Source organism: Sceloporus occidentalis, unplaced genomic scaffold, assembly GCF_023333645.1.
Source record: "Sceloporus occidentalis isolate IW3139 unplaced genomic scaffold, rSceOcc1.0.p SCAF_178, whole genome shotgun sequence".
In the NCBI taxonomy this organism is placed as follows: domain Eukaryota; kingdom Metazoa; phylum Chordata; class Lepidosauria; order Squamata; family Phrynosomatidae; genus Sceloporus; species Sceloporus occidentalis.
The window spans coordinates 1,755,703-1,781,572 of NW_028317158.1; the positions used below are offsets into that span (position 1 = coordinate 1,755,703).

The 25,870-nt window shown below is 43.1% G+C and overlaps 1 protein-coding gene across 1 annotated transcript; it reads right to left on the reverse strand.

The window, feature by feature from the left end:
• Positions 1–92: 92 nt before the first annotated feature.
• On the reverse strand, positions 93–25,428 carry LOC149278877 (activin receptor type-2B). Its single transcript, XM_089501677.1, has 12 exons — positions 25,405–25,428; positions 13,519–13,523; positions 13,104–13,373; positions 10,643–10,737; positions 8,350–8,504; positions 7,067–7,210; positions 6,203–6,346; positions 5,543–5,691; positions 2,517–2,631; positions 1,955–2,093; positions 951–1,081; positions 93–287 (listed from the first exon to the last, which is right to left on the reverse strand). Exons 1-12 carry the CDS (start codon positions 25,426–25,428, stop codon positions 93–95), a joined length of 1,566 nt encoding a protein of 521 aa, XP_089357803.1.
• Positions 25,429–25,870: the final 442 nt, after the last annotated feature.

Below are 25,870 nucleotides of genomic sequence, written 5' to 3' on the forward strand. Positions count from 1 at the left end.
GTGTTTTTGAAAAAAAAAAAAAAAAATAAAAAAAATGCCTATTTTGTTTTTGTTTTAAATTTCTGAGTCTGGAAAGACAGAGGAGCCGTGACTCAGATACTGGACTCTTTGGGCGGTAAGTCCACGTTGGTGACAGAAGTAACGATGGAGACGAGGCAGTCCGAGGTAGTGCCGGTCGCTAGTTTGCGGATCTGTGAAATACGCTCTTCCACGCAGCCGGCTGAGAGTCTCGCTTCTGCGTCGTGGTCCCAGCATTCTTCGATTGTGACACAGAGCTGCGCCAAACCCTGACAACAAAACAGCACACAGTAAGCATTTGGGTTTCAGGAGCCGTAGGTCTACCCCATGCATGTTTAAATCCCCTCACTGTATTACCCCTCTACCACTTCTGCTGGAAGGCTGTTCCATTTATCTAGCACCCTCTTAGTAGATTTACACCTTTCACTGCATCTCAGCCTCTGATCCTCTAGTGTTAGATTCTGGCCTCTTGTTCTAACGTTTCTCCTCCTTTGTAATAATCTTCCCTCCTGTACTTTGTTTAATTCCTTTATGAATTTAAATCTTTTCTCTCTCTCCAAGACGGACACGTTGAGACCTTTGATCATTTTTATCTCTATTGTGTAGCCCTCCTCGGAACTCTCTGCAGATGGGGGGGGGGGGGGGGTATCCAGAGCCTTAAACAATAATACAGAATAAAGCATCTTTACATTTACTTGGAATTATTTGAATATTATTATAGCGCCTGAAACATTTTATTTGTTGGGGGGGGGGTGGTTAAATTCAACAATCGCTTTTAAAAATGTAACCTGAAGTCAACAGAGAATCAACTCTTCGGTTAGAATCTCGGTAACAAAGATGCGACTTCATCCATCTGTGAGCTGCTGTAGGGCGACGTTCAAATTCAGAAATAAAATGAATAAAGTATAATAAAAAAACGGCGAATAACTCACGGGATGTTTTAACCAGTGGTCCTTAAATACCGGTCGCATTTTCTTGTGAACCACCACGTCCTGAAGGTCTTCTAAAGACGGATGCTGACCGATCTCTTCTTCGAACGGCAGCATGTATTCATCAACAGGGCCTGGAGACGTGAACGAGACAGTTTGATCGACATTTATACATTTTGTGAGCCTGACGAGGTCTCGGAGCCGGGAAGTTTAATTTGGAAGAGGACGTTGATCAAGCATTAAGTCCCGGCCACGCGGAGTCACCGGCTACCATTCAGATGAATTTATTTATGACTATTAGAAACAAGAAACATTTGTCTTCTGATGCAGGTTCCCATTTATTTAATTGCTCTCATTAAAAAAAAAAACTTTCCAATTAATACCCCTACGGATCCAATAAGTCCGCAGGTCAGGAACTGAATGCCAGCGGAAGCTGACGGGTCACGGCACATTGGATACGGGTTTTCACGAGCTCCGTCACGGACTCCGGGAGAGAGAGATTCATTCTCACTTAAGGTTCCCGGCTACGTTACGAGGTTTTACAAATGGGGCATTTTTTATTTATTTTTTTGCCCTCCTCTCTAAACCCTTCCGCAATCCGAATGCCAACGCATCGCCTTAACGGCAATCAACGCGGATGTATCAATCGCAAATATTATAGCGTCATGAGAAAACTATGGAGTGTTCTTCTTCCATGCAAAAGTACTGTAGAGTAAAGTATGCAAAGTGTGATGTCATTATGTTTTGTTAAAATAAATAAAAATATATAAAAATAATAAATAAAAAAGTCCAATAGGAAGGTGATCTTGGGTTATCACGCATTCCACGCAGCTAATTGGCGACTTATCGTTATACCGGGAAGTCATAAGTATAAAAATGTAAATATGAAAAGCAGGGGATTGCAACTTTTGTTTCACAAATAAAATGTTTCTATGTAGTTTCTTGTTGTAGTTGTTGTTGTTGTTGTTGTTACCGACAGTAACCACTAGGGGGACCCAAAGACTCACCATCCGCGGCCGTGCATCTGGACACAATCTCCCAGAGGACCAGCCCCATGGCGTACATGTCTATCCTGAGAAAGGAATCTCGCTGGAAGTTAATTGCTCCTTCTAGCACCTCTGGAGCCATATAACGCCGCGTTCCAACCTACGGGGAGAACATTTCAAAAGATCAGATTTCCCCTTAAATGACCCGCCGGACGCTCGTTAGATTCGCTCGTTCCGTTGAATTGTGAACGCAAAACGGACCAGGAACGCCTGCTTCTGAGTCTAAGCGATGGCGAACATGGCGGCTTCTGTCGCCGAAATAAGACCGGTTTATTTACCTTAACGCTAAGGTCAAAAACGCGACCGAGCTGAACAATTTGGCCGAGGGGCAGGATCAAGATTCCTGGCGTCTTATCATTCGCGGTGTTGGAAAGTACAACGTAATGCCGTAAAACAGGACCGGAGAAGCCCTAAACCTCCCGAAATCAGCCCAGTTACCACATCGGGGCAGGAGCGGGGCCGGGGTCTAGCATCGGCCGATACTCAAGCGCTGAACGGCGGGGTATATTTATATGATATTCACCTGCCCGTGCGTATCTCCCGGGGGTTTGCCGGGTTCAAACCGCACCGCCAAACCAAAGTCTGCGAGAATGGCCGTCAAGTCGTGTCGCAGCAAAACGTTTTTACTTTTAAAATCTCTGCGAAGAAAAAGAAACAGAAGAAAGAATAAGTGTTTATCTAAAAAAAAAAAAAAAAGGAGGACTGTGAAACACACCGCAGCGTGCAAGTCGCCGGATTTCTGCATTAAATACGAATTAAATGCAGTCAGAAAGGTCCTTGTTTTTCACGAAAACAGCTCAGTGACCCCAAACTTTTGAACAGTGTGCGTATCAATAAAAGAACATAAAACCAGGTCAAATCGCAACAAAAAGTGACTTCTTGGCACGCTTTTTTTATATACCGGTATATATATATTTTTTATTATTATTATTATTTTTTATTTATTTTTTTTGTTCCCAAAAATCAGTTGAAACGCGGGTTGGAAAGAGCATTCTTTTGGATTTCGTGGATTTCGAAGGTTCTGCTTTTACCGCTGCAGAAAAACGTCATAACGCCCCATAAAGTCAGTTTTTTTTTTATGCTCTCATAATCCTCAGATCTGCCTGAGGATCGTAGGCGTTGCAGCTCGTCAGCCGGACAGCTGTACCAATGTATATCGTATGAATCGTCCTACAGAAACCCGCCTAATAAATAAAATAAATAGAATGATTAGTTTCCCGTGCGTTTAGCGCGCGCCCGATGCCTCTTGGGTTTATTTCAGGGCTATTTACTTTGAATAATTGATGAGGTGCTGACATTTTTTACTCGTGATTTCCATATGTCAGGTCTTTTCATCGTTAATTACCATATTTCCAAAGGTCTGCCCTTTCTAAACATAAAGCTCCATGAATAACTATCGCCGTATGTATAAGGAGCTGCTTAGCAAAGATTATTAAAGGGACGTGCTTTAACCCCTTCATGACAATGCATTGTTTTTAATGGGTTTAGGGACAACCCATTGTCCTTAAGGGGTTAAAGAATACAATAGCTGAGTGGTCCCTTTACATTTCCATGGGGGGGGTCTCTGCTGCATATGGATGGGGGGGGGTCTGTAACAAAGCTCTTTTCCTATTCGTGAGATAAAATAATTAGCAACTCAAAAGGAACGGTCTTTTGAAACAAACTACATGTAAAAAAAAAAAAAAAAAAAGGGCCACAAAACTTCTTACAAAAAAAAAAAAACTTCATGCTAAAACTGTCATTTATGTTATTTGTTAGCAATTTCTTAATTCTGTCTTAAACGTTCACTTGCGGAAAACTTGAGAAATTTTACACATAAGATAATGTGTGGAAGTATGAAAAAAAAACAAAACAAAAAACACCAAGCCTAGTGCACCAAATTTATAAAAAATAATACATTTTATACTGATGTCCAGAGAATAATTAGACTAAAAAAAACAAAAAAAAACACCTTTAGTTTTGCTAGATCTATGAAGACACTTACATTCCTTCAAAAGTTTAGGGTCACTGAGAGATTTCCTTGTTTTTGAAAGAAAAGCAAATTTTGTCCGTTAAAAAAGCATGAAATAGATCAGAAATCCAGCGCAGATGGGGTTAATGTCATAAATAACTATTGTAGCTGGAAATGGCTAATTGTTAATGGTATCTCTTCATAGGCGTACAGAGGCCCTTTATCAGTCCCATCACTCCTGTGTTCCAATGGCCCTTTATCACTCCCATCACTCCTGTGTTCCAATGGCCCTTTATCACTCCCATCACTCCTGTGCTCCAATGGCCCTTTATCACTCCCATCACTCCTGTGCTCCAATGGCCCTTTATCACTCCCATCACTCCTGTGTTCCAATGGCCTTTTATCACTCCCATCACTCCTGTGTTCCAATGGCCCTTTATCACTCCCATCACTCCTGTGCTCCAATGGCCCTTTATCACTCCCATCACTCCTGTGTTCCAATGGCCCTTTATCACTCCCATCACTCCTGTGTACCAATGGCCCAAACCTTTGAACAGTAGTGTACAAATGTGTTAATTTTTCTTTTGTTACAACAAATCAGGCACGGCTCGACTAAACGGTGAAGGTACTTTGGATTAAGCTCAGGTGATTTGCACAATCCCGTAGATAGGTCTACAATGGAAGGAGGGTCTCATGTGTCGCAGACACGACCGGCGAGAGCACATTAGTCGGAGGAAATCTGTTTCACTCAGCTGGATCCCGGCTCCGATAACCCATTAGAGAGCGGCTGTGAACGGGCGTTCGGATTTGGGATAATGGGGATGCTGCGGTGAGGAGCGGCCGCTCTCCCTGCTGTGAATCATGCAGTCTGTTTCTGCGTAAAACCCCCCCGGCAGATGGTTTGCGTGAAAAATAACCACTCTCCCCCCCCCCCCATGTCCTGCAAGAATGCGCTGAGGAAAGATTAATGTCTCCGGTCGCTGGTAATGAGTAACCGGCTAGAAGTTTGGGGTCTCTGGCCATTAGTGAACTCTGTTTAGGCTCCGTAATTAATGATGGGATTCTGAAACGGAACGCCCGGAAAATACGCCTGGATTCAAACCGGTAACCAGGAGACAAAAAAAATGACCGTCGCTGATAAGCCTGGAAACGGGAATATTTCATATCCGAGGGGCTCTCGCTACAGACAGCATTAAAAGGTCCGTTTTATGTATAAAAGCCCCTTTTCATGATGACAAAAATGGCCTTTATCTTCTGTAAGACTAGTTTCTAAGAGATAATCTTACTGAAGAGCTGACGCCGAGGTTTAACTTTGCCCAAAATATTAAGAATTCTACGTCTGAGGGAGCCTGAAACATTTTGGGACCAGTATAGGCACAACGCTTCTTTAATACAGGGCTTGGGCATAAGCTTCGTTTCAGTAAAGTAACCTTCTTCATGCAGCCTCCTGGCGCTTAACGTGTTAAGTTTTGTAACGTGAATGCACGCGTTTCACCAGAATCAGGTCACGCGAGTCCCTTCACGCCCCGGGAGCCGAAGAAGGTTCTCAGAGTCTGTCTACGAGTCGCCGCATCGAGACGGACCCGCCGGCCGCTTACCTGTGAGCGATCGCCGGCTTGTGTCCTTCCCCTTTGCAGCGCGGCAGGTCTTCATGGAGGTACGCGAGGCCGCGAGCCATCGACTCCGAGATGTGGCACAGCTCGTTCCAGCTGACCACGTTCCCTTTCAGGAAATCCGTCAGAGAGCCCTACGTATATACAAAAAAAAATAAAAAAATCAATGCTTTATTTTAATTTACCGAGACAGTTGCAGATAAATGGAACAGCCTCCCAGCAGAAGTGGTAGAGGGTAATACAGTGAGGGTATTAAACATGCGGGGGGCAGGCATACGGCTCCTGAATCTAAGACGAGACCAACGACTGATTAAGGTTTGAGTCTTTACAGCAGGAGAAGCGGGCAGACTAGACGGGGGCCGATCTGCCAGTTCGGGGAGGAATAATATTCCAAGGCAAACTAACGTTCTTAACATTTACATCGATATAAAGTATTTTGATTGGCTTTTCAAAGAATTTACATGAAAACAGCTCAGACATGAAAGATATTCCACACTCTTAACCGTTTGGCTAGTATAGGGTTAACCAGATATTAAAACCTTCCAGATCCGCGTCCCTGTAATTAAGTAACGACTTTATCTGCTAATTAAAGAAAGTCCGGGCGCTCGCCGATGGCGGGGGGAGGGTTCGTACCCCGCGCCGTACCTTTTCGTGGAAAGCAGTGATCAGCCAGAGCTCCATCTCCAGGTTGGACCCCCGCTTCTCGGCTCCGATGAAGTGCAGGAGGTTCTCGTGCTTCATGCCCGGGGTGTTGAAGATCTCTCGCTCGCTTTGCCAAGACTGCTTATCCTGTGAGAGAGAGACAAGACGCTAAAGACAACTGGCAGGACGGGGAGGAAATACTGAGAGAGCCACCTCGCCGGAGGATCTGCAGTAATTACATACACCAGAGCTCAAAGGTTTGGGGTCACTGAGCTGTTTATATGGAAAACGAGGACATTTCTGGCTGTAACATAATTACAAAAAAGGGTTTCTAGCCATCAATTAGCCTTTTACACTTAAACATGGATCAGCGAACACAACGCAAAGGAGTGATGGGAGTGATAAAGGGCTATTGGAACACAGGAGTGATGGGAGTGATAAAGGGCCATTGGAACCCAGGAGTGATGGGAGTGATAAAGGGCCATTGGAACCCTGGAGTGATGGGAGTGATAAAGGGCCATTGGAACCCAGGAGTGATGGGAGTGATAAAGGGCCATTGGAACCCAGGAGTGATGGGAGTGATAAAGGGCCATTGGAACACAGGAGTGATGGGAGTGATAAAGGGCCATTGGAACACAGGAGTGATGGGAGTGATAAAGGGCCATTGGAACCCTGGAGTGATGGGAGTGATAAAGGGCCATTGGAACCCAGGAGTGATGGGAGTGATAAAGGGCCATTGGAACCCAGGAGTGATGGGAGTGATAAAGGGCCATTGGAACACAGGAGTGATGGGAGTGATAAAGGGCCATTGGAACTGACGCATTTCACAGCGGCAGGAAAAAAGAGACGTCTTTTCTGTAATTTTACCTGAATGGGGAAGATTTTCACGGCGACGTAGTCGTTCATCAGCCTCGCTTTCCAAACGCACCCGAAGCGGCCCCGAGCTTTAATTTCCAGCAACTGCAAAGGCTTCAGCCCAGCCAGAGGAGAGGGAGGCGGGGGGCCGAGGTCCTGCGTCAAAAGTAACACAATATTGATTTTATTTCTACTTTTTACGAGCGCCAGTGATTCCAATAACCTCTGGTTCTTGTAACAGAACGCGGCTTTCATTACATCACCGGCATAAATATAAAATCACCTCTAATAACCCCAAAACAGCGCGTCTCAGCGGTCTCCAAGACATCCTTGGAGGAACGCATCACCTTGGGGTGAGACGTGATAGTAATATATATAATATATTTATTAGGTGGAATCAACTTAATAAATATGTTATATATAATATAATATTATTATTAATAATATATAATATAATCAATGTTTGGTGTATAAGTGGAATATAAGTAAACATATTTTATATCATGATAGAAAATCTGAAACCAAACAGAGAAGACAAAAGTGGCAAATTCTCCGCTCCGTCGGTTTTGAAGACGGACGTTTATGGCGTTTCACAATTTGGGGAAAAAAAATAAAAAAACTATTTATTAATGTGTTTCAGGGTATGAAGAAACCCTGAAATCTGTACATTAAGGCTGTTTATAGTGTTGGCGAGCGTACAAAGGCTCCGAGTCCCAGCCCATCCCCCCCCCCGCCAACCTCTACTGCAGCAAAGTCATAAAGCTTCCATATAAACCAAAACAACCTTTTATTGGCAATTAGCACGGCGGAATTAAAGGCGCAGTAATTGGATGGCGTTTTACGGACATCCCGGCATAGCGCAGACGCGCGTTCAACGCTTTTAAGGAACAAATCCCGTAATTCCTTACGGCCCAAGCCTGGCTCATAAATAATACACATCTCGAGCGGTGACAATCCGGGTGTGCAGAGCTGCTTAGATCTGGGATTGAGCTGTTGGGATGCTATAGGTTAGATGTAATGCAAGGAAGTTTTACATAACTGAGTGGTAGATGGATCAGCCTCCCAGCAGAAGCGGTAGAGGGTAATACAGCGAGGGTATTAAACATGCGCAGGATAGACATACGGCTCCTGAATCTAAGACGAGACCAACGACTGATTAAGGTCTGAGTCTTTACAGCAGGAGAAACGGGCGACTAGACGGGGGCCGAATGGGGCCGATCTGCCGGCAGATTCCATTTTTTTCTATGGCGGGTCATGATCTCCGGCTCACGGGTTTGAAGCAAACACTCACTCACCTCGTTAATGTCGACGTGCCCATAGGGAGGCTTCCGATGGCGGTACCTCCAGAAAGCCAAGAGAATGGCCATGGAGAGACCGGCGATGGGAAGAAGAGAATACACCAAGATATTGAGCAGCGAGGCAGCCGTCTGTGGCTTGGGGTCAAACGTTCCTTTAAAACAAAAAAAACAAAAAAAACCACAAAAATTACAGAAAAGAAGAGGGAAAAACCATGGATTCGGCTGGACAGGTCCCCCCCGCGTCTGAGCTGCCAATTTCTCGAACTATACAAATAACAGGATTTAGGAATTTCCGATACTTTATAACCCCAATATTTCACATAATTAGTAACATTTCTTTTAAATTAACTCTTTCTGTTCTGCTATTCTGCGACCTTTGGAAAAACCTCTGCAAGCGGAAGGTGGAATTCATTTAAATTTACTTTTACAATGACCTAGTAAACAATTATTTACACTTTAAAACACTTTTTTTTTGTATATAATATTTGTATATATTACTTACGGGGTCTGGCCGATGATTTTCTTGCTCCATAGTCTAATAAAAAAATAAATAAAAAAAAAATTTAGCAAACAGACTCAAAATTCACTTCTTTACTACACGGAAAATGAAGTTTAATGGAAAAGAAATCTTGACTTTGATAATTTGCTGCTGTGAAGACAGATTACTTGGAACGTTAAAAACAATCGAGTTATTGATTAAAAGTCATTTATCGGCCAATAATCGCAGCCGTCCAAAATACCACGAGGCACACAGAGAGGCTCTATAATGCGGAAGTGACTAGACGGGCCGGAAAGGGGCCGATCTGCCCCTATGTTTCTATATCTATAGTATTTGTGCATCATGTATGTGTAACGGTCCCGACGCGCCATTCAATGGTGACATTTCAGACCAAAAAAACAGGGAATGCGGACGGATCCTTTAAACCTCTTTATGACCCATAAACCCCCCTTTACCCCAAACCTTCTACCACATAGACGGCTGATCCAGACCCGGATGGGTTTAATCTGTCGTTAAAAATGCAACATTCACCCGCCTATTTATTGACTTAATGCGCTAAAAAAATGAAGTTTGACTCATTTTCTGTCTCAGGCGCCGGCGCGCTCCGCGGAGAATGCGTGTGCGGGGTATAAAAAGGGTCACGGCCGCTGATTTATGCCTCGCCTGCATTGTGTAGCTGGCAAAACGCCAATAAAGTAAAAAAACATTTTTAAAAAGGGGGCTTTACGCCCATAGCCCGGCACAAAAAACAATATTATGCCAGTTCTATAACCATTGGCAGCACAAAACCGCGGTCTGTTAGGGGGAAAAAGATGAAGGATTTTATGAAATCCCAAAGGGACAAAGATAGGGAACTTTGCAGAATTAGAAAGGGGCTTTTGTCTGCAGAACCCCCCCTATACGCATTGGCTCCCACACCTTGATTACAACCGGAATGCATAACGGCCACTGATTGGATGTTGGAAGCAACCAATCGGTGGGAAGAACAGTCTGACTGCATCAGGTAAGCACTCTCCCCATTCTCTAACGTCAGGGACATTAATAAAATTGTCGCTGTGTTTTGGAAGATATTCGACAGACGTTAAGGTGACCCATAATTCTAATAAAATCATATAATTTACATAATTATAAAATATAACGTATTCCATCGCAACACAAAAAGAGGCTTTAATTCAGATACAAACGGCTGATATGCGGCTGCGTGTCCGGCTGTTGGGTTTGGACTAGTTTAGAATTCTAATCGAACCCGCTTTGTGAACAAACAGCTACCGGAACTTTCTGACGTTAGTGGGCGTTCCCGCTGACATCGCGGGAAACACCCCCCACTTAAAGGGGAAATGGGCGGGGAGCGGGGCGTGTCAAGACCCCAGGGGGTCTCAGGTGTTGACCCGGAGAACAGGCGCTTCTCCCAGGTACTCTGCCAGCCCCCCCCATTTACAGCTGGGGAAATATATAATATATTATAAAGATATATAATATCACAGCATGGAGATCCTCTGCCGCTTTATGGGAGATCAGGGTGCCTGTGGCAGCCGTTACCATCCGTATGAAGCCTCTTGTGATCTACAGTCTATGCAGCACTCAACAGGTTAAAAAATCTCACATTACAGATATTTCCATAAATCTGCCCGTAACTATTATTCCTTTTATATAGCGCCAAGGGTTACAAGCACATATCAAGAAACCATGCTTTCAGAGCTTACTAAAAGGGGGGTTTTAGGAGGTTGTGATTTAAGATCCCCCCCCTCCCCCCCGAAAAAAAATAATTTCCTAAAAAAAAAAAAAACTCACCTTCCGGTAAATGGGTAAATTTCTCATTGCAGTAATTGCCTTCACAACAGCAGAAGAACACCTGGGGGTTCTCTTCTTTCGCCACACATTCCTGCCTAAAGGGTCAAAGAACGAATGGAAATGGGGGAAAAATCTAAGATAAATGAAATGCTACAAATATAAACATTCTAGGAAATATTATGTTTTAACAGTTAAAAAAATATATATATAAATAAGGTTTTCAATCCCCCCCCCCCCCCAAAAAAAAATGTAATTAATAATAATATTTTAAAAATGTCTGATAATCATAATAAAAATAGCAATAATAATAATAAATAATAATGGTTTTCCGGGTCAGAGGATCTTGTATCGTAGGTTTTGGAAAGCCGTTTTTGGGGGTTATGAACGAGCCCGCGTTTCACGGGAGGAGGCGGGTCGCTACGCGAGAGCTCGTGGCTAATAAATAACTTTTTTCGGCGTTATGCTGCCTTTTATACCCCGGATCTGCAAATTATCACATTATATATTTCGCAAGATCTACAAATCCAGCAGCGCTGTATAAATTCGAACCGGCTGTCCGCGCAGCAGCAGGAGGAGGTCAATCACAACCCGCGACGCGTCGGCCGACAGAAGGAAAGCGGCCTAACCTGATTGGCCGCGTCCTAAAATAAGAATATCAAATGTATATAACATATAATATAATATGTATCTAATGTACCGGTATATATAATAATGATATATAAGAATATATAATAATCTATATTCCTTACATGCCGAAAAAAAATGACTTCTATAGATTCGGCAGCGTATCTGCCCCGCTGTACCTGGCGGGAAGCCGCTCAAGTTGAAATAGAGAGTCCTTTTTTAGCGGTAGTTGAGGGGTATCAATAAGACACCCTGGAAAACTGCCATAACCCAGTGCTGGAGGAGTTGGCTGGTGGAGAGTGTCTGCGCATGCACACAGTTGGTGGAATGCATCTCCTCCAAGCAGTGATGGATTGCATTTGCCTCGTACGCCAAATAAATAAAAACAAATAAAAGCCCAAAGCCTCAGAGACATGAAAACCGACTGATCGATAAAACAATGAGAGGGTAACATCTGCGTCTCTGTACCATGACTCACATCAAGCTCAGCCGGCACTCAGCCGCAGCAGAGACCGAAGCGTTTGGCTCGGCCCGATGGCTTTTTGGTCGTCTGTATTCATTAGGGACGTTCTTGATAACGGGAAATGTATTAATGTGTAATTAAATCAATTAAGGTTTCGTGTAAACACAGCAAATTTACTCAATTAAGAGAATGTTAATTAAAATGAATCCGGAAACTGTCAGGAGGCCCTCGAAGTACCGGAGGGACGGCCGAGCCGAGACAGCTCAGCGCTCTTCAGAACGGAGATCTCTGTATACGCCTCACACGGCGTGTATAAGAATAGCGAGAACGTAATATTACATCATCGGTTATTTCATTTAAATCTCTCTTGCTTTTATTTTTTTTTCTCCCTAAACAATCTCAGGGAGCTAAGACCATGTATGACAAGCGGGAGCGGAGCCAGAAAAAAACCTGTTTTTACCTCATTTTGTCCCAATAAACTCCCTTTATCAAACACCACACTGAGCTGATGCTTTATGGCGATGCTAATGAAGTCCGTTCCTCCATAGACTTTCATTAGTCAGAGAGTCCGACTGGGTGATTAAGACTGAGCCATTCTATTGTTCCCCACAGGCAGTATGATAAGGAGTCGGGGTGTTTAGTAGATCGGGGATGTCTGCCCATACTACCAAATAGAGAGAGAGAGAGACACAAAGCGAGAGAGAGAGAGAGAGAGAGACACAAAGCGAGAGAGAGAGAGAGAGAGAGAGAGAGAGACACAAAGCGAGAGAGAGAGAGAGACACAAAGCCAGAGAGAGAGAGACACAAAGCGAGAGAGAGAGAGACACAAAGCGAGAGAGAGAGACACAAAGCCAGAGAGAGAGAGACACAAAGCGAGAGAGAGTCACAAAGCGAGAGAGAGTCACAAAGCGAGAGAGAGTCACAAAGCGAGAGAGAGTCACAAAGCGAGAGAGAGTCACAAAGCGAGAGAGAGAGAGAGGGAGAGAGACACACAAAGCGAGAGAGAGAGAGACACAAAGCGAGAGAGAGAGAGAGAGAGAGAGAGACACAAAGCGAGAGAGAGAGAGAGAGAGACACAAAGCGAGAGAGAGAGAGAGAGAGAGAGAGAGAGAGAGACACAAAGCGAGAGAGACAAAGCGCGAGAGAGAGAGAGACAAAGCGCGAGAGAGAGAGAGACACAAAGCGAGAGAGAGAGAGAGAGAGAGAGACCCATAGCGAGACGGGAAAGAAAGAAAAGGAAAGACTTGTTATGTAAGACCTCATTATCACTAGAAAAGTAGTTTTGGAAGGGAAACCTCCTTTCGGAGACGCGCATGCTCGCTCTGGATTTCCTTCCCCTCTCATAACCCTGCGCGTGTTTGCTTTGGGAATTACCTGTCATAGCAGTTGAAATCATCCAGCCAGCATCCCTTCTTCACGAGCTCTATGAAGCCGGAATTATTCCTCCACGAAGCGTAGCAGTGAAGCCGTTTGTCCTTCTCGCCTTCGCATTTTTCCACGCCGCTTTGGTTGGTTTTCTCGATCTCCCAGTTCGCGTTGTAGTAGACGCATTCCCTGGTTTCGGCATCATTGTGCCCTGAGCCTGAGCGAGAACAATAAACAGGAGTTAGAGAGTGCTCCTCGGGGGCGGGACCAACAGCCCACCTTCCAATAACAAACAATTCATTTCAGTTTGGAAACCTATTATGATGCCATATCCAGCAGGGTCACCAGCAGACGGTAAAGGGGCCGCGCGGCTCCATATGCATTACAGTATACGATGGCTGGAGTGTCCCTTTAAACAAATTACCTTTCCTGGAGAAAAAAAAATGTTGCACTTTAACCCCTTAATGCAGGCTGGGTGCTATGGAACATCCAGCAGGGGTATAAATATCGCCAACCCCTCTGTATGCCCCGTCCGTATTTACCATGAAGCCAACTTACTTGCCCCTTTTTATCTATACGAATGGATTTATTCTGAAAATCAGGACATTATCCCAGACATCGAGTCACGAAGACAAATAACCGACTTGGACAAAAAAGCAGAATCTGCTGGCAGATCGGCCCCTGCTGGCCCGTCTAATGTCTGCCCGTTTCTCCTGCTGTAAAGACTCAAACCTTAACCAGTCGTTGGCCTCGTCTTAGATTCAGGAGCCGTATGCCTATCCCATGCATGTGTAATTCCCTCACTGTATTACCCTCTACCACTTCTGCTGGGAGGCTGTTCCACTTATCCACCACCCTCGCAGTAAAGAGAAACTTCCTTATATTCCATGTCAGAATCTGACGACCCATTATAACATTTATCTAGAACTAAACTCCCCTCCTGTACTTTGTTAAATCCTTTTATATATATATTTAAATGTCTCTCTCCCCCTCCTCTCTCCCCCCCTCTCCCGCAAGCTGTAGGTATGGAGATCCCGCCGTCTCTCCCGTTTCTCCAAAATAAAACGAGATTTTTACAAAGTACGCGCTGCTCACAAACGCCGTTAACAATCCCTTAAGGGTTTTTAAAACGATAGAAAGCCGGCACTTCAAGGCTGCGAGTGAAGTGGAGAAAGAGACCAAGACGCCAACCTCCGCCTCTCAGCCGCTTTCACGAGAGCCGAGCAGATATCCCGCGAAAGGGATCACGAGAGACGAGCTAAAAAGAGAGAGCGAGGCAGCCGCTGGCTCGCCGGAAATAGCACCCCCCCCCCCCCGCCGATGCTAAAAATATCATGTCAACCCCGGGGGCCGAAATAGAAGCCAGAGATCCAAGAATAGCCTCTGGAATATCGAGCCGTCCGACCAACCCCCCGGGGCTCTGCTCCTTGTTATACTACTTCTACAAAGCGCCGAGAGACGAGCTATTTTTAATTTAAGACGTTTCCGTGCAATGCTGTGAATTGCTTTTTTTTTTACCCGTTTGATCGAAGCCGGAAATTCTAAAAACGGCAAACGAATTCTTCAAAAAGGTTTTTTTTTTTCTGAATTTAATAAGATTTTACGACTAACAAAAAAACATGCAAAAAAAAAATAAAAAAATAGATTTTTAAATGTTAAAGAAACACAACAGGGCTTTTTCTTACTGCATTGCCAGGGACAGCACACAGAGGGGCAGATAACTAGGGGGGGCAGATAACTAGGGGGGGCAGCTTCACAGGGGGCCACAGCTGTTGTGCGTGACTAAGGTGGACGGCGGGAAAGGGCAGATCCGGTCTGGTTGGGGGTAACGGTGGGTGCGTGAGGGGCAGCAGAGAGGACCAGCCCAGACTAAGGGGTCGGCCATGGAGGGCCGGTTTAAAAGGAAGGGTATTTAGGCGAGAAATAAGCCTAGAACGGGCATGCTCGAGATTTACCCCAGGGCCGGGTAACCGTTACACAACAATCATCATCACTCTCAGCCAGAACCTTAAATCGATGCGTTTGTTATTGCAACCGCCAGAGATCTGCAATTTATCCCCCCCCCCCCTTTCAAAGCTCTCTCTCCCCCCCACACGCTGGTTATAGCTCATTAGCTACGTCACGGAGGTCTCTCCGTCACCGTGTCCCCAAGGCACCTCTTTCTACACTTCATTAGAGATTTCAAATCCAAACGCCGGCTGCAGATGATGTACGAGGCAGGAATATCATCTCCGACTCACGCTGATCGCCCATAACGCGCCGCAGCGAACACCGAGGTTCAAACGAGGCCAGAGCGGTAATTACAGCGCAGGAAGAAACACACAATCACTGCCTCGGGGGGGTCTCTCTCCGGGGGCCACGCGGGGCCCAGAGACTCCACGGCAAGCGGAGTTCTATATACAGCGTATAGGGATGCTAAATATTCTATATGCCGAGCACAAAGCATTTCACAAGATGGTAGGGCTCGATTCACTAAACGGTGTTGCAACCTGGCCCATCTAGTTGGCCGTTTCTCCTGCTGTAAAGACTCCAACCTTAATCAGTCGTTGGTCTCGTCTTAGATTCAGGAGCCGTATGTCTATCCCATGCATGTTCAATGCCCTCACTGTATTACCCTCTACCACTTTTGCTGGGAGGCTGTTCCACTTATCTTCCACCCTCTCAGGAAAGTAAAACTTCCTTAAAATTACAAGTAAGCGTTAGATTCTGGCCTCTCCTGTACTTTTATCCTGCAGGGGGAGCTCTTGCGCCTGTTAGTAAGAGTATTCTCCTCCTTACTCATATATTCAGTATAATAAGAGAATTTGGATGAATGGGGATTTTTGGCTTTTAATCCACGAAATAACTTCTAGGATTTTCCTAAAAGGAGTAAAGAGCCTCACTCCGGGGCAGATGTAGGTTTTTTAAAGTAAAAATAAAAAAGGGGCCCCATCTCCAATAATAATAAATAAAATATATAATAAATAATAATACCAATACTAATAATGATAAATAAAATATATAATAATGCCTAAAGTGTTGAACACAGTACTTTCTAATAGAAGAAAATAATACATTTTAGCAACATCACTTAGACTTTCATCATTCCCGCATCCTCAGCAGGGGGTCCGTAGACCAACACAAGGGGGGCTACTTAAAGGGGCACTCCCACCATTCAGCCCTATTCTTTTTCTTTTTATATAAAGCATTAAGTATCACATCTGAGCTCAAAACACACAATCATATTAGAAACAAGCAGAGATAACCAAAGTCTGACTCAATTGGCAAAGGACGGCCTTACTGCGCAACACTATTACTATTATAATAACTATTACAAATACTATTATTATTATTATTACTACTATTATTATTATTGCTATTATTATAATATTATTATTGTTGCTAGTATGATTATTACTCTTTTTATTACTCTGTATTTATTACTTGCGTGCCCGAGCTGAAAACGCTCCCATTAATTTCAATGGGACCACGTTTCTGCCATTGATTGACTTTCAAGCAGCCAATCAGTGCGGACTACGGAGGATGCAGCGGCAGATTTTACTTTTTTTATTTTTTTATTTTTTTTACAGTTTTGGGACAATACATTCTTCTTTAAAGGGGGTGACAGGAAGCGCAGGTGCCCATTACTGCCTCTTTAAATATTGTAACCCTTTCATTTCATGCACATTTTTCCACTTTGTCGGACTTTGTGAATTGGACCAGAACGCCTACGGGCTTTTACGGATGACGGGGGGGGGGGGGGGGGGGGACTAATTGAAGGAGAAAGCTAGAGAGACGCACGCCTGAAATCTCAAAGTCTAATTTGCCATAATTAATTAAACATTGATCTAGATTTACTAAACAGTAAATAATTCACGGGGTGAAATCCCATAAATTATTCACCAATCAGCAGGAATCTCGTGGCGTTCACACATAGGCCATTAAGCAAATTACAGTGCGTATAATACATAAAATGTATATAATATTTATATGTATTAAATATATAATAAAAAAAAATAAAAAGTATACAATATATTTCTGTAATTGAAAAATATACAAAAAAAATTAGAAACCAGAAAGCAATTTCTGTAATTTTGTGGCTTTTGTTAATTTGGCTTCCCTTTAAAATATATATTTTTTTTTTTTAATAAAACTTCCACTTTTCTTTTTCTGATGTCTTCGGAAATTAATACAATTATATATATTTTTTTTATACTTTTATTATATATATTTATTTATTTGTTAGTCCAATAAAAAAAGTCATCACCGCAATCTCTGCAATCCTTTGTTTTTTATGACATTGTGTATATATATATATATAGTTTTAGTGGATGAAGTACAAAGTAGCAGATTCTGTCTGGACTACAACAGGAACAAAGTAACTGCACTTGGAATGTTAACCCCTTATTGTCTCACCAAGTGCAGTGCTTTTGTTCCAGTGCTCGATGTGACCTCCCTGTCACCGCAGAGGCAGTTAAAGGGTTATTGATTGCATCACAGCAGACAGGATTCCCAGGAGGACTCACAAACTTCCAAGAAATCCATAAAGTGCTGTAAATTCCGGGGAGAGGTGTTTTGGGACGGGAAGGGGCAAGAAGGATATAATTGAGCCATTTGCCCCGGTGCAAACCGCCCAACTTTCTAAAAAAATTTTTTTGAAAAAAAGAATTTTCCTGCGGATCGGCCCCATCCGGCCCCCGTCTAGTCGCCCGATTCTCCTGCTGTAAAGTCTCAAACCTTAATCAGTCGTTGGTCTCGCCTTAGATTCAGGAGCCGTATGTCTATCCCATGCATGTTTAATACCCTCACTGTACTAACCTCTACCTCTTCTGCTAGGAGGCTGCTCCACTTATCTACCACCCTCTCAGTAAAGCGAAACATCATTACATTTTTAAATATATATATGCTGTCCTTAGTTCTGCATTTATAGTTCAAAGCAGAAGGAGCGAGTATGAGATCCACAGGTGTTTAACATTAAAAAGATATTTTTTTCAGCGGTGGCTCCGACCAAAGCATCCATGTTTATGGCTGTTTTGCCCTTATATAGTCCGCCAGCCGGGGAGGAATAATTTAACAGTCTGTCGGGGCGTAGACCTTGCGAACGTTCCAAAATATTAACATTTGGGAACGGGTTTGTTCTTTATCCACCCCAAATAAATCAGCTCCGCTCCAGACGTCAGGTCGTGTGTGTGTGACATTATTCCGAATCACTCGCCCCGACGTGAGGTCGTATAATTAGTGCGGGCGCTCGCATCGATCGCTGCAGAGCCAATTCTTTGGCAATTGTATAGAGCGGAGGGGAAAAAATGGAAACGCTTAGAATTGCAGAACTGCAGAGATCAATTAAACGCAATCAAGCGTGAGCGGCTCGGCCCCCGAAATCCGCAGCCCCCGGGAGCCGCGCATCGAAAGGGCCGGGAAGACATTTTCATGCATTCTTTAATTATTGAAGTTAAAAAAAACTGGAGTCTTCAGTCTCGAGTTACATCGCCCACAGCCGACTCCGGACGAGGGCCGGACGAGAGGAAAAAAAAAAAAAAGCTCTGCAGCTTTAAGGCCAGCAGCTGCGCATTAATGCATCGGATCTGTTGCGTGAGTGGCAGCCAACGTGAGTGACCCTCGCCAGGTTTGCCAGGTGGCCAACCAAGACAGAAGCGTCCGGCATATGATGGCTGAGAGTTCCCTTTAAATTGGTACTCATTCCAAATGCAGAATCCCCCATACGCATTAGCCCCTTTCCCCACCCTCCAGCCACATCTCTTAAAACATGATATACAGCTCAGCAAACGCTTTGGGGGGTCTAACAAGACCCCCTGATTGCATCTGCAGAAAGCCCTCCCATTCATTTCAAGCGCCTATCGGTGGCGGAGCACAGAGGAGGGGGAGGGGAGCACCCCCCCCATTTTTTTCTAATTGGTAGAATGCATATAAATTATTTTTACAAAATACAATACTGGAGGTTTCAAACCGCAGGATGGCGATGCCAAGGTGGAGGCGCGAGGGGATGGGGGCAGCAATATTCTTTAATACACGGCAGGTGGTAGTTTTAACCACTTGTTCTCCAAAGCGTTACATACTCAATGGGCTAGATAAGAGTCGAGGAGGGGAAGGGGTTAAACGATTATTGCTCTTGGAACGTCGGCGAGTATTTTGTTCTCTGGAATATAAAAGTCTAGAAAGGGTAGATCGCTGTGCGAAGCTTGCGAATTCAGCCGGCGGTGCCCATGCGGCAGCGAAGGGGTCCAGCTGAACGGCTGCGAACTTGCTGACTCAACTGCGCTTTGTCCGGTGACCAGAAAACAAGCACTGTCAATGTTTATTCTCCGGACAAAGTCCAGTTCCAGATGAATCAGGCTTCAATGGTCTTGACCCGAGAAAGCCCAACGCATGCAATGCAGCTCGGAGGCCGCCAGCCGCGCATGATCAAGCCCAGCGAAATAACAAAAACTACCCCCTACCCAGAAAACTATACTCGTTTATCCCTGCCCCATGCCAACGTCAGCCAGAGCTGGAATCTGATAAAAAAAATTTTTATAATAATAAAAAAAATGTTACCGTAAAAAAAAGTTTTATTAACATAAATTAATTTAAAAAAAAGTTACATTATTACTGAAAGCCCAGCCGGTTAGTCCCCATTGGCAAAGGATGACTACATCAGCCACTTGCCAAGACATATACATAGCTGACCGACGCATGTAATGCGCTGCCCCCTGCAGTATGTGGGATGTATAACCGAGAAATTCCCTTCCGTGATGTTATACACCCCGCGTCCTGCAGGGGGCAGCACTTTACATGCGTCGGTCAGCGGCAATTGAAATGGGTCTTAGAGGAAAAAAAAACAGGAGACCCCAATTGAATAGGCTTGAATCTCTGGGGTTTATTTACTAATCCAGGAATATGTAGGCAACACCCAGACTTCAAGATTTCTCATCATTCTCAATGACTTCACCGGCTTCTTCAGGAAGAAAACTTCCAGAGGTCGGACATTCAGAATGCAAAATGAAACTGGAGAGCCGACGCGTTTCACCTTCCCTATAACTCATCGTTGGCCAGCGTTAAAAGATTTTAAAAAGCTATGAATGACTCAATAACAAAAAAAGAAATATTTCCTTGCCCCTATGAGGTCGGACCATGTCAGGGCCGTCGGGGCCGTCCCCACATTAGTCCTCTTTAAAAGATCCGCATTGTAATTCTGTGCCGTCGGCCGGCTATCGCACGTTACGTGGTTACCAGCTGTCTTAAGTTTCAGCTACGTCTAGCTCGGAATCAAATTGTTTTCTATAACGCTGCTAAGTAAAAATCTGATTTCTACCGATTTTCTGGCACAAATCAAGGGTCGTCCGGCAAAGAGACAGTCAACGCATGCACAAAATTGTCGGAGACACTGAAAAGAGATACGTTAATCCCAGAAACACGCGGCTGCGGAATAAGAGAAAGAAATATATATTTAATATTCAAGTTCTAGAGAGATCCTCTATAATATGTATCCAACATACATGCAGATCACACGCGCAGGTGATGAACACAACATATCATAGGGTAGGTAATAAAAAGGGGTTAAATAATTATAGGAATATATAGAAAATACAAAATGCGCACAAGGATGGCTCTCTGCCTGACCCTTCTTTTACTTTGATGGAATTCTCGCAGAGAAGCTGCAGATCGGTCACAGACCAAACAGAGCCTTAGCGTGTATTTAATGGAAGCCTTGTGTGTTCTAAACATGTACGTGTTCCCCGGGGAAGGCTGCCCCCCCAGACCCATGACGTTACAGAAATATATTTTAGGGGGGATATGTGGCTGGACTCCCGAACCCGGATTGTCTGTAACGTATCTAATGTTAGAGTGCCAGCTACACGGGTATCTGATATACATGCGAGCCGCTCATCACAGCCAATTAGTATAGAGAAGGAAGAAGGGGGGACAGGAGAGTAATTGTAGAATGTAAGACATTTTTATATGGATTTATGAATAAAGACCAAAAAAAAAAAGCCTCTATATACGCTAGAAACACGGCGTCTTAGAAGGGATATTATAAAGCTGTAGAAATATGTGCGGGGCCGACATAAAGAGCTCTTCATTAACAGAAACGAACAAAGAACGAGAGGTCGCCCTCTGAGACGGGAAGAGCGGAGATTTCATCCACAACAAAGGAAGGGATTCTTTACGGTGAGGGCAGTAAAGGTATGGAATCCACCGCCGAGAGAGGGGGTTCTATCAGATACACCAGATAAAAAAAGCAGAACATACAGGGCTATAAATAGATAGAATAAACAGTAATATTTTAGAGCTTCTCGATCCAATGAGAAATCCGATCGGCAAGACCTAGATTACTTTGTTACTATTTATAAAGTAAGGAGGATTCTTAACGTTAGGGAGAAAGCCACCGGCTTCTACCTCGGGCCGCGACGCTCAAAACGAGGCAAACGGAGCCCATTTTTGTTGCTTCCTTTCTCCCGGGAACGAATGTCAGGAACAAGTCATTCACGAGCACGGGCAAGTCAATGAGTTCCGACTCCGCTAACGAGCAGACTGTAATTTGTTTCCTAATGATTCGTGGGCTGAAAGGGTGGGCAGAGCATTTCCTGGAAACATTTTTACGCGAACGATTAATCTTTTGTCTGCCAAAGTATTTAGAATGACACTTCTCCAGTTAAGGCGGAACTCCCAAAATATGAGAATCGCGTATAAACAAATGTTACAAAAAAAGTGTCATTTTCTGTCTCGACAGGTTTTCACAAAATACCTACAATGTTTATAATCGCTGTATGGGGGCTTTTTTTTTTTTGGTTTAGGTCTTATCTTGGGACAATCAAGACTTCATTAGCATAAACAAGACTTCATTAGCATAAACAAGATTTAATTTGCATAAACAAGACTTCATTAGCATTGCCATAAAGAATCATCTCACTGTGGTGTTTCTGTTTGGCATCAAACAAGAATATCCCTGCATTAAGCTACATTATGGTACTCAGAAATTGTTCCCCCCCCCCCCCAATATGGCTTCTCCTGGTGAGAAACCGTATCCAATCTCCTAGAGTAAAAAAAAGGCAATATATAATATAGTCCAAATAAAACAAAAAGTTTTGGTCTTTTAAATGTACATGAAACATGAGTCCACGTGAAAGAGTTGAAGGCCTGGTGTTTTGGTAAGCTCGGTGTTAATGCACACATTTGTTTCTAACGCTGCAAGTGAAAGTTTAAACTGTAAACACTGTTTAGGTGGCAGGGGCCCAAAAAGATATTACCGGCCATATCCTGCAAGAACGGCTAAAGAGAACTTTGCGTACTCGGAATAAAGCCATCGGAGTCAGACGCGCGGCGCCCGTAACACCGGAAAGTTACTTAGCCTCAAAGTCAAAAAAGCCAAACTTGATTTTAAAATAAATCAAGTCCTTTCCGCCTGATTTACAGAGGTTATTTACCGCCGCGCATAATGAAAATGCATCAAAGAGACGGCCAATAAGGGCCGCGGAAATCAATGGATTGCTAATGCGCGAAGCCATTTAAAAGGTTGGGTTTCTAGAGCATTCTCATCAATAAAGAAAAGGATTTATACAGAATAAAAAAGAAAAAAAAAAGTAAAAATAAAATTTAAAAAAAAACACAGCATTTTTGGCTAATTTTCATACAGAAGGGTCAGCTCTGTTTCTTAAAGGCGGACCGTCATGGAGGCTGAGATCTGTGTCTTAACAACTTAACGCGGCAGGACATTCAACCAATTTCCTCTCCCCTCCCCCAATTCTTACAAAGGCTGCCCGAACCAATCAACAACAATCAGCAACTTAATATAGGGAGAGATAACTCAATGAGGGAAGAATAATCACTAATTTTAATACACACATATTGCTTATTTTAATCTGCAAACACATTTACTTAACTTTATTTAGTGTAAAAAAAAAACTTGCAAAAGATGGAATATAGGAAGAAAAATCGTAGACCCACTTTAAGCCCCCTTAAACCACAAGTGGCAACATTTGCATAAAAAAACTGTTTAAAAAAAGAAAAAAAAAAAGAACTCTTGAGAAAGAACAGCTTTGTTTTACATGTTTCTAGACAGTTTTTCTGTTCAGGGGATTCTATTGTTTTATTCTTTATAAGACACACATAAGCTGAGAGAGGTTAGACGGGTGTTCACGGCTATATAAACATTCGCAGGGAGGAGACGCTTTGGACACAATTGACTGTTCATGCGCAGAGAGGGGGGGGGGGAAAGGCTGCGGATAATCCGGAATTGAGCGCGCGAGAGACTCGATACCCAACGGAGGGCTGCATGATTACCGAGGACATTTACACGTTAGGGCGACGTTTCTTCTGCGTACCACCATATAGAAAGTATTTTTCAAAAATAATAAATATGTATGGAAATATTGCTTTTGGATTTATTTAATTTTTGAAAAAAAAAATCGGAAGGGAGTCAAGAACATAAATTTTCAACTCCTCATCCAACACTTCTTACATTAAAAAAAATCTAAAAAAAAATAATAAATAATAATAATAAATACAAAATATACTGGCCAGTTATTGGGCTCATTTACCAGGCTGCCATCAAATCAAAATGCTGCTAGACCACCACACCCACCAATCAGAAATCTATTACATCAAACCAGAAAATCAGATCGCTAAAATTCCTGCCTATTTAAAAATTCTGCCCTCCAAAAAAAAAAATGTAAAAAATAAAATTTTGCTCAAATGCAGGCGTCAATCAAAATTCCTAAACTTTCAGCAGCAAAATCTGAATTACAAAAATCAGTCTTGCGTTTCTTCTCGGCGATAATCGGAGACCCGAGGACGTAAAAGCGCAGAGTTTTAAGAAATCTCCCACCCGGTGAATTTCTCCGTGGATTATAAAGACGCATTTCAGCAAACGCTCGCCGCGACCAAAAAGGAAACGCAATACTTTGTGCCGTTCTTTCTACTTTTCAAAGCGTTTCTCTTCCAATAAACAGTCTATTCCTAGGTGTTTTTTCTTCCCAGTTTACAGAAGACATTTAAAGTTAATCAGTATTTTGCTTTTAAAGGGAAACACACCAATTTTTTTTCTGGCGGCATTATCTAGTTAGTCGAGTTCCCTTTAATGCGCGAGAAGCGGCTTTGGGAGCAGGAAGCTTCCAGAAAGTTTTGCAGGGGTGTCCCAGTTATATATATTATATATATATATATTATATATATATATTCCGCATAGCCATAGTACAATAACGGAAGATATAGAAGTGTGGTGGGCATTCGCCTTTAAGAAGTTTCATCCCGGGTTTCGGCTGTAAAAGAGCAGAGAGCCCCCCCACCTCCTCCAATTCTTTCCTACTGAGAGAGTCCGTCTCGATAATGTAATCTCTTAGTCCTGCCTGGCAACGGTCGTACTCGGTACCTCGGAGAATTCAATGCCATCCAAACAGTATTGTACGCGAGGACAATAAAAAAAAAAAAAAAAAAAAAGGAAAGGCTACGCATTTGGGAGTTTTTGCAGGGAACGACTTTCAAATGTGAAACATTAATTCAGAAAGAAAGAAAGTAAGAGACTCTAATCCCACAAGGTTTGGAAGAAAGAGCATTATGTTCGCCGACTAGCAGTTTAACAGATATCACGATAAAATAAAAATTCAAAAAGTCATCCTCTCTAATGCTTTTTTTTTTTTTTTTTTTTAACCGAAACAATATTTACTAGCTTTCTACACTTGACTTATTGTTTTTTCTTTTTTTTTCTAACAAAAAAAAGGTAATACTAAATTACAAAACAAACACAAAAAACAAAACAAAAACAACTTCACATGGTACAGGAGCAAACATGAAAAAAGGCAGAATTTGATTCATTATTTAAACATACTTTTGTAGTTGTAGAAAACTGACAATGATCCTTTTTTTCCCCCCAAATAGGAAGGGAAGAAACATTCCTTAATGCATACTATTGCAAATAAAAAAAACAAACAAAAAAAAAAAAATTATCTGAACGTTTGTCTTTACCGATTTTCTCAAACGAATAAAACAAAATACCCTGCAGCGCATGCTTTACTTTATCAAAATCCTACATTTCAAAGACCCGGCTGGGGAGAGGAGAAGGGAAATGGAGTAGATAATGCTGGCCTTGCCACAGGCTGCCACCAGTCTTAGCTTCTATAGGGTAAAGTTAACTATACATTTTACAGGACCATCCAAGCTCTCCCTGCAGCAGAAGCTCACCGGGGTTGAAAATCAGGGAGAAACTGCAGCTCCCCTGAAAACTTCTACTTTAGTGAATTAACCCCTTTGTCTTTAGAGGCCAAGTGACGGATTTACCCCTTCGCAGCATTCTCTGTCATTATTATTGTATCATTTTCAAAACAGCGTGACCTACCCTGGCAGACATGGAGATGGCCATGATTACGAGTCTGTTGGCTGCTGAACTACAACTCCCATGATGCTCTGCTAAACAACCAATCTCCCTCCGCGCTCATGATGGAGAATGCATGTCAACAGCTGAGCCAACTCAGATAAGAACTCGTATACAAGTTAAAGGTTGCCCCACTCAGCCGCACAATAAATAGGCTGCGCCAGACGGTTTATTTATCTATTACCTAATTTTGGCTGAATCAAGCTGAAAATTTCATAACGCCGCCCCGGCGGTGGAATGATGGTCTTTGTCTCGCATTCATTTGGGTCAAATATTAACAAGCTGTTAACGGGGGAACTGTTGACAAAGTACCGGGAAAAAGTCAGTTATAATAAAGGCAAGAAAAAAAATGTTATAATCACAATAAAATGAAAAATTAATAATGGATGTGTTTGATCGGAGGTTACGAGGGACAGGCAGGTGGTGTTGA